The sequence below is a fragment of the Nothobranchius furzeri genome, chromosome 1 (genome assembly GCF_043380555.1).
Source record: "Nothobranchius furzeri strain GRZ-AD chromosome 1, NfurGRZ-RIMD1, whole genome shotgun sequence".
Taxonomy (NCBI): Eukaryota; Metazoa; Chordata; class Actinopteri; order Cyprinodontiformes; family Nothobranchiidae; genus Nothobranchius; species Nothobranchius furzeri.
Genome location: NC_091741.1, coordinates 85,239,567 through 85,249,059, shown reverse-complemented (window position 1 = coordinate 85,249,059; position 9,493 = coordinate 85,239,567). Strand labels below are relative to the sequence as shown.

The following is a 9,493-nucleotide window of genomic DNA, read 5'->3' as shown; positions in this document are numbered from 1 at the left end:
TAAAAAACAATATTTGATTTTTTTCTTGCATATTAAACAGATTCAGTTGAGAGTATTAAAAAAACTTTTCAGTCAGTTTCCTTGGAAACGTTTTATTATTGTGGAGTTGTTTGAGACTAACACCAGAATGAACAGTTATGAAACAGAATATTTTAAAGAAAAGTCAATCAAATGGATAGAGTTCATCTGAGCCTTGTCCATTCCTTTACACAAAGAAAGTCTAAATCAGAGAAGATAAATGTCATTGTGGATAAAACCATACTTGTTCAAATCAAATCTGAACAAATAGTAGTTTGAATAGAGCACAATGACTCCTTGTTATTGTGTGTTTTACATTATGAACATAGTTAATTCAGAGAGGTGTAAGTTAGGTGACATTCAATCAAATATCTCTCTGTGTGTATTCTGCTCTTTTAAATCACCGGATATGGCTTCACACAACTGTTATAGGTTTTTATTTTGTGAATTGCATAAGGACTAGAGTCCAGGTGTGGCCAGATGTCTCCAATGGGCAAATCCCTCGTCTGCTGCACATCAACCATCTCCATTGTTAGAGCTGACGGGCTGAGAACATCTGTTGTACGGTAAGACTGTGTGAGGCGACAGAAGGAGGAGGTGTCTGAGACTTCTTCATCGAAGAGGTTGTCTATGAGCTCCTTCCTCTTTCTGCGTGATGCTTTTATCTGATCATTCAGGTCAGAAACCAGATCCTTAACATCTCTCACTATGGTGGAGCGAATTCCAAACAGGCAGAGTAGGAACACCAGTCCAGCACAGATGCCAGAAACGAAGTACAGAGCTACTCGCTCCGGGAAAACTGAAGGAGAGACGAATGTGGTTATCATTGGTCAAACAACATTTGTACTGCTTCATCCTGTACAATATGCAAATGCTTTAAAGGGGTCTTGACAGTTTTTGAAGTTATAATAGTCCTATGGTCTACGCAAAGTGTTTATGAAGTTCTTTGCTCTAAATCCCCATCCCATAAATCAATCTCAACAAATTTGTTCTTGCCAGTTTCAGTACCTTCCAGAATGAGCAGTCTCAGGGCTCTGTCTCTTTCAAGCAGCACTGGTTAGTTTACAGAGAATGCTGCAGAGCACACCATGTGGCCATTCGAGGAACTGCAGTCCGCAAAATGTGCACTTCCATTATGTACAAACCTATTTTTTATTGTTTACTTAATTATTTACCTATTTATTTTAATATTATTTACCACCACCACCCATTGTGAGGTGGGGGGAATCACATGCTGATGGTCTTACTCTGTCGCCGACAAACAGGAATCGACAGCTCAGTTAACACAAAACAAATTACATTAAAGGCTGCCCGCTCCAATTTCAGAACACATTTTGTGTAATTATGTCAAAATAAACCAATTTACCAGGTTACAAAGGCATACAAGTCATTAGATGGGGGGGGGGGGGGGGGGGGGTCTTGAACAGTTGATGTCATGCATTTAGGGGCCTATAGAGGCAGTAGATACCCACAAAAGGATGCAAAAACTGAGTTTTGCATAATATGCATCCATAGACTTTTTAGTATTGTCCTAAACCAATTGTCCACTAAATATTTCACTGTGGAATTTATTTTTATTTATTAATTTTCAGAGTGTACAAAAATGGAATCAACAGTTCACAAAGGGTTTCCTTGAAATGCAAGAGTAACATGTGTTCCTATGTATCCAGCCTGATCTGCAGGCACTACTGCACATACCCCACATTTTTTCAAAGATCTCCAGAGAGTTGGTTACAAACACATTTTGAGTCTTATAGGTGGGGCCAGTGTACCATCCTCCTGCAGGAGAGAGGGGTCTGGGCTCAGTCAGCCTGTCCAGCGCAACTAAACCTGTCAAAGTCAGTGTCAGTCTCACCGTGTGTGTAGTCTGAGATCATGAAAGGATCTGTTGAGCCTCGGCCCACATCTTCTAGAAGAAACCTGGGAACTGAGAGGAAATGAAAGATTTTTAAATCAACAGAAAGCCACATTGCTTCAGCTGAAAACAAACACATGTATTCTGTTATTTACCACAAGTAAAGGACACTCGCAGGTGTTTCCTGGTACCGGGAAAGCAAGGGTCCCCAAAGGTTTGGGTGTCAGCTAGAACTGAGCAGTTAGCTCTGCCGTGACACCTGCGTGACACCCTCCTCAGAGCTACAGCTGACAAACACTCTGAAACATAAAACAACCTAATAAACACAAAACAAATCAGTGCAGTGATGCGTATAATTTCCTAATAAACAAGCTTATATTGAAATAACTGACAGCAACTGTTTCCATTTAGCTAATAAAAGTCTGTTTCAGACCCATATCATTTTGGAATCTGGGTTCTTCAGGGCAGTGAGGACTGCCATGCAGCAGGTGACCAAATGTAGCAGAGTAGATGGCGAGGACGGTCTCGTTTCTGCACGCCAACCTCAGACGCTCGTTTTCACACACAAGTCTGGTGTGGTGGTACTCTGAAGAACAAATGATAGAAATAACACCCTAAACAACTTCTTTAGCACTTTTTTCAAGAACTTTCAACATATGAACAAAAATAATGTGTTTTGATGGGCTTCCCTTCATAATCAAATACGTTCATAACTTTTAGGGACAGGATTTCTAGGAACAGCCAAGGTGTTGAGGGGATCTGTTTAGGTGGCCTAAGGGTCAGGTCTCTGCTTTTTGCAGATGATGTGGTCCTGTTGGCTACATCAGAACATGATCTCCAGCTTTGGATGGAGCGGTTTGAATCGGGTGTGAAGCTGCTGGGATGAGAATCAACTCCTCTAAATCCGAGACCATGGTCTTGAATCGGAAAAGGAGAGAATGTCTTCTCCAGGTCAGGGATGAGGTCCTGCCTCAAGTGGAGGTTTAAGTATCTCAGGGTCTTGTTCATGAGTGAGGGAAAGATGAATCTCCAGATCAATAGGTGGATTGGTGCTGCGTCTGCAGTGAAGCAAGAGTGCCCGGGAGGGGCTCAGAGTAGACCCGCTGCTCCGCCATGTCGAGAGAAATCAATTGTGATAGCTCGGGCATCTGGTCAGGATGCCTTCTGGACGCCGACGTGCCATGGGGGCTGCTGCCATTAAAAAGTGCCCTTTGCAGTCAGATGCAGATGAGGTGGGTGGTGCATGTAAAAAAATAATAAATTTGATCCAAGATCTCTTAGCAAAGCCATAACTACCCAGATGATCGTATTTAAAAAAAAATCTAATTTGTCATTTTGAAGCTGTAGCTAGGTGGAGTGTGTGTTTTCAGAGTTAATTTATTTTACAAACACTTTAGAGCACATTTTATTGTTTTATCATTAGAAACAATAATGAAAAATCCTACAACTTCTTTTAAAAGATGTACAAAATGTACACTGCACCAGCTCTTCAGGTATAGGTCTACTACAGAAAGGTTAATGAGCCAAAAAGGGATCCGTTATCTTGTCTTTTTATCTTATTTTGTCTGATCAGTGCCTTCTTAGTAGTCACAAATCTTGTTCTAAAGCTATCAAAATTCAAAACTCTATAAAATATTTACTTAAATTAGGAATAAAGGTACAAATCATGATCTACCAATGTTTTTCTAAATGGAAATTACATCCAGATGAATGTCAAACATGTCAAGAGAATGAAAAAGATCCACTATTTAAAGTTATTATGTTCTTAGTTGTTCTCTGTGAGGCTTTCAGACATGATCACAGATTATCAGATGTTTTTTTAAGTTGGGGTCAGAGTCATGGCTAGCTTATACTTCTCTGAAGGTCTCTGTGCAGAGACATGCAACACCATTATCCGTCATTGCAAGGGCCCTCCAACGGGCTCGCAAGGACGGACAGAGTGGAGTCCACTTTAACTCTCCGTTGAAAGCAATGGAGACTGCAAGCCTGTGATAGGTGAGAATGTTTCTTCCTTTACCTTTGTCCACATCACCACCCACTCAAAAAAGTTAAACAAAAGCAAAACATAGAGACATACACGAGGCAGATTGAATAACATCCCACCGAAAAAGTCAGATGATATTAATGTTCATACATTGAAGGAGTACAAGATCTGCAGCAAACTTTTTGTTTGTGTCAAGAAATTATCGGAAACATGGGTGGTGGTGACTGGATAAAGAGGTGGAGGACAAATGTGTCAGTGTTAAAAAGTCTCTGAAAAGAGCTTGGGATCACACGTGATTAGGCAGTGCATTATGGGACATTGCAGGCATGTTGGTCAGAGAAGAATCCTAACCTGAACCCTGACGAAGACAGCAATGTCGAAATGTTAGTTCATTTATTTGCACCAATTAAATATTTTACTTTGACCCGAGTGTTCCAGCGTTCTCCATCCGCTTAACCGTCTCAGGCTCAAAATAAGTGTTGATAAAAGGACAAACAACTAAGTCCTTCAGGGGTACTTCTGAGTTAAAAAATGCTCGTGAAATACGTATGTGGAGTAACCAGGTAGTTAGGTTTTAACGTTGCAAATCTGCAACGCCTGCCTCCAGAGGGTTAAAAACCTGAAACACTTCACAGAAAAAACTGAAAGTTTACATGAATGTTCTGTTAACTTAAAATATTCAGAACTGTCCTTTTTTATTTTGTGTTTTACTTTTAATAAATGGTTGCTGTGAGGTGGTTTAGACATGTTTTTTTCCTTGATATTTTTAGTTGAACACTGCTCAGTGGTTCACCTGGTCGGCACTTATAGTAGACCAGGAGGTACTTGCTGGTGAGCGGACAGGAGTCTGGTCCAAACACTGGAGCGAGGACAGGGATGTGACACGACTGCTGGTCCTGACACTCTGACAGCACCTTCTGTAACAGCAGGAGTTACATTCATGAGGGAATCATGCAATGGCAGGTTTTCAGTCAAACAGAGACGTGTTTTTACCTCGTTGGCAACAGGGGAGGTGCACTCTGTGTCCCTCTCTCCTGTCATGTTTGTGTTTACAGAGGGACATAAATACTTATCGGGAACACGTCGTCCATAGAAGGCTGATAGAACAGCAACCGACGTCCTGCGGGGACACTTGATGATGAGAATGTCTCCTTCACAAGCATGAGCTGTGTGGTTCTTCAGAATACTGTGGAGATACACTAAACAAAACCAAATTTACAGGGGGTTTATATCTGTTCATTACGAATGAGAGAATTTCCTCAAATAGCTAATTAGCAGCATTCCTCCATAACGGGATGAAGTTAGGGTCTCAATTTATCTGTGACACTTAGTCTTGCTGGTGGACAGGGTGGTGTTCTCCAAGACTTAGGGTGTAACGCTCCTAAACAATGTTTGGACTTTGACCACAAAGACACCACAAAGTCTCCCCTCCCAGTGTGTTTCCTCTCATTTGTAATAAACAGATCTGCTGCCGTCATCAGTCAGGACCCGCCTTTAGGTTAAACCTTTTTTAAAAGGGTTTTGTGATTAATACAAATGTTTCTGTTTGATTTAGTTTCACTCGAGTTGACGTTAAGTTTCCAGTCCAAAAATATGAGACAGGAAATCCCATGAAATCAAACAATTGTGAGTGTTCTGTGTGGCAGTACCAAGCACTCATTCACAATGCACTATTATTAGCCTGCAACCAAACAAAGCAAAAATGGACATGAAAATAAGTGTCACAGCACTTTTAACTTGTCACCATGATTTCATCAGCCCCACAAGTCAAAATTGCACACAATTAGACTTAAAAAACTATTATGTTGTAAAATCTTTAAAGCTAGCAGGCCACTTTTTGTTAATTTCTTAAATATCTTTCCTGTAACCTTCTAATCCTGATTTAAGTCTCTCAGTACAATTTTAAGCTGCATCTTGGAAAGCAGGATGTACAAAATATTAGGAAATGTTTTTTGACACATCCTGTCAGAAGCCCACACAACTAGAAACTCATGCATCAGCATTGTTTTACACAAGAAAAAAGTCACTTACGAGAGACATCCGGAGCTGAATGTACATCAGTCATCTTCCAAAAAAGAAAAAGGTAAAACAGACATGAAGGAGAGCAGAAAATCTGCGTGTTTTTCATTTTAAATACCCAGAAAAGAAAGCTGGGTTATTTGCACAATGTGTTGTTGTGTTTGGTGGAATTTCAATAAGGTCATTGTGCCTCAAAAAACAGCCACCCTCCCTGTTGGCGTTAAAACGAGGGGCTGCTGTGAAACTGGATGACAGTGATGGTGCAAATCATCGTGATTTTTGTCAAAATCATTTCATTTATTTATAAATTAGTTTTGTGAATCATGTCAAGTTAGCACCAGAAAGCCTCTCAAAATGTCCCATTTTGCATGTTTTCTTTTATGAGTTGTTTCTCCCGTTCTACAAGAAAAAATGGTTAACAATTAGTATTCACTGATGTTAAAGCAGTCTTTTATGCAACAGATTTATAAACTGCATGTTCATTTTGTTTATTTTGGTTTTATAAATCCTTAGTTTTAAAAAAAATTAAATTGTTTTTACAGCTTTTAAAACCAAGAAAATACATTAAACGTAGAATTCCACAAGGTTTAGTGTTGAGTCCAAAATATTTTGCTTTTATCAAATAATTGTTAAAGTTAGTTTGCCATAAATGAAAACATTTTCTGTTCCTATTTTGAAAGTTTCAGTTTTCTTTAAAACATTCTGTCCTTTAAAAATTTAATAGAATGTCAAATCTTTCTTGTTCTGAAGTTACCAATGAAACACATAAATATTCTAACAAATTAGAAAAGATAAAAAGGTTATGTTACAGATGTTGTTCGACTCCTAATAAACAACATTCTTATAACATTGTAATATTTCTTTATTATTTTCTGAGCTTATTCTTGAATAAAACATGTTCTCAGACAGTTTATGTCTCCCCAAATGTTTTAATGCATATATGTCTCAATAATAAACATTATGATCATTATTTGGATTTATTTGTCACAGCCCCTCTATATGTGGGGTTTATGTCCCCTTCTTAAGGAAATAAGCACTTCCTTACTTCACAAAATCAAGAGATGGGGTAGTTCCTCTGAAACATCTGATGTATTATGAAAGTTTATTTTAAAAAGCAGAAATGATATTAAAGAACTTTGGAAATGGTTTCAAATTGAGTCGAGTAGTCAGTTTTGAGTTTTACTAAAGATTTCCTATACCAGAAGAAAAATCTGAAAATCATGAACCAATGGCAAAACTGGGTTCAATCACATCTTAGCAACAAAGCAAACAAATTCCAAACAAACTCACATTTTAGCAATTTTTCTTCAAGTTTCTGCTCACAAACTGCTTCATATTTAAAGGGGAACACAACACTTTATTTGGATGGTAACATCTTGGCCTTACAGGACATTCTGTGTTTAAAATGGCAAAAGCAACTCTCAATCAAAAATACTTTATTAATCCCAAAGAGAAATTAGAGGGAACTTTATTAGTCACAGGATCATGTTTACAGAGATAAGGAATTTTTTTTCCCAAGAGGTCACCTCCAGCGGCAGTGTTTGTCCAGGGAACGTGTGTGTAATCCTCTTTATGAGACATAGCATTCCTCCTTCTTTTCCGGAGAAAAGGAAGTAAAAGATAACAAAGTGTTTCCATAACTGATGGACATTATTTCTACAGTCATTTCAGAGGAACCTCTCGTGTAGATTTCCATTACAGCATTATTCCTTTACAGTATGTTTGTTCATCCTCTCATTCTGAAAACACATTCAAATTCAAAAATACTTTAAAAATCACAGAGGGAAATTAATTGTTGTTTTAACTCATTCTTCATGAGGAACAATAAAAATAATAAAATATTTTTAACAGTACTATCCTCATATTAGTTCATAATCTTCAAAGAGTCACTATATGCTGATGACCGTGGGCAGGAAAGAGATGATAACTGTTGCCATGACAATCAAAAGTAAAAACTAGAGGATAACATACTGACAATTATTCAGCTATTCACATTTTTTTATCTCCCATTGTAAGGTCCAGTAAAATTCCTTTAACCTCCCACTGGGAGCATGAGTGTGGATTGAATAATTATATTTTCCTTGGAATTTTCCTGATGCCTTGCTGGAAGAGAAGATCAGTGTTCTTGACAGTTTAGACAAGCAGGTCATGACCTCGTTTAATAAGTATTTAAAAAGAAAGAGGATGCATTTTACCCTCTAAACCTTTTCTGCTTGAATTAGATTTCCTGAGAATTGGATGTTATTCATCACATCTAAGATTTCTTTGTCGTTTTTTGAAGAGATTTTTTATTCTCTTTAGAATATTAACATTTTAACTCACATCTGTTTAAAATTCCTTCAGTCTGTTGCATAATGCAGTGTTTATTGACTCATTTCTTTGGGGAAGTGAACCACACAGCTCTGGGAATTTTACAATAAAACATCCCCTACTTGCTCTACGTGAATAAGAAGTGAAACTAGAGACTTCATTCACTTTCACCTTCAACTTAATCTGCCACTAGATTTGTGGACTGTGAAACATCATTTATTCGGGGGGAGTTTCAGAAAAACAAAAAGTAAAAACAGAAGTCTGAATACTAACGTCCCACAACAGTGAGGTTGAATCCAAAACAACTAATTTCTCAAAACACAAAAGTTTAAACTAAAATACACATTGATTTTGTTCAGTGTCTTAAATGCCACATATGATCTTTATAAAAATGTAGTTTGTGAAAAGCTTCCACTACAGAACATGTTTCTTTAGTGCTTGAATGCATAAAATGCAGCTAAAGATGCGCCAAAACTACAAGTAAATGTTTTACCTTTGTCCTTGTCCTTCTTTTATTAATTTTTTTTTTCAGATGTAAATGTTATTTATTTAATGATGCATAATGTTCAAATGCTAACTAATTTTTAAAGTTGGCTAAAGATTGTGGTTCTTGTAAAAAAAATTGTAATGCATCAAGTAAATTAGTACATTGTCATTTGGCGTTAGCACTCTTGGGTGTTTTACAGTAGGGAGCACTTGCTACACTTATTGCGATAATATTTCTCCGGCAGTATAAGGTGGTTGTTTGTCGTCTTGCTGTTAGCTTGCTGTTACAGTTCCCAAATTACTCATTACAGGGAGTAAAATGTCACAATTGACTTATTATTCACTTCACACATACATTTCGCTGGAATATCCAGTTGTTGGGAACTGAAAAGTTTTAACTTGAGATACCGTAAATCCTCTAATACAGGCTGGTATTCAATTAAAGGCCGGGTCTCCAATTCTGGTCGGTGTCGGAGTCAGCGGAGGCAAATAATGGCCGGTCTCTTATTGTGGCCGGATGGAAAGTGGTAACTAATAATGGCCGGTCTCTTATTGTGGCCGGATGGAAAGTGGTAACTAGCAAGTACGAGCGTCCCAGCGGCAGGGTTGTAGTCCCCAAATCAACCAGCAAGAGGCAGAAGAAGTTCACACAGACCTATTTTAGGCTTTTTCTTCAATGCTTTGTAACGCTACAGACACGATCCTCTATCACGATCCTACCACACAGAGTCACGGTGTCAGTTAACCATGCTAATTCAACCCGCTCCACAGAACACACATCACCTTCCCTGTGGCTTACATAACACTCACACAACACGCAA

The 9,493-nt window shown here is 38.3% G+C and overlaps 1 protein-coding gene across 2 annotated transcripts; it reads right to left on the bottom strand.

The window, feature by feature from the left end:
* Positions 1-76: 76 nt before the first annotated feature.
* Positions 77-6,163, bottom strand: si:ch73-335m24.2 (protein eva-1 homolog C). Of its 2 annotated transcripts, XM_015947935.3 has the most exons (8): positions 5,889-6,163; positions 4,851-5,056; positions 4,651-4,774; positions 2,307-2,459; positions 2,029-2,172; positions 1,874-1,945; positions 1,717-1,797; positions 77-817 (listed from the first exon to the last, which is right to left on the bottom strand). In XM_015947935.3, the coding sequence occupies exons 1-8, from the start codon at positions 5,983-5,985 to the stop codon at positions 414-416; spliced, it is 1,281 nt and encodes a 426-aa protein (XP_015803421.3). In that variant the 5' UTR covers positions 5,986-6,163; the 3' UTR covers positions 77-413. The 2 variants fall into 2 exon arrangements, with proteins under 2 accessions (XP_015803421.3, XP_015803431.3); XM_015947945.3 differs by lacking the exon at positions 1,717-1,797.
* Between the last annotated feature and the right edge of the window lie 3,330 nt (positions 6,164-9,493).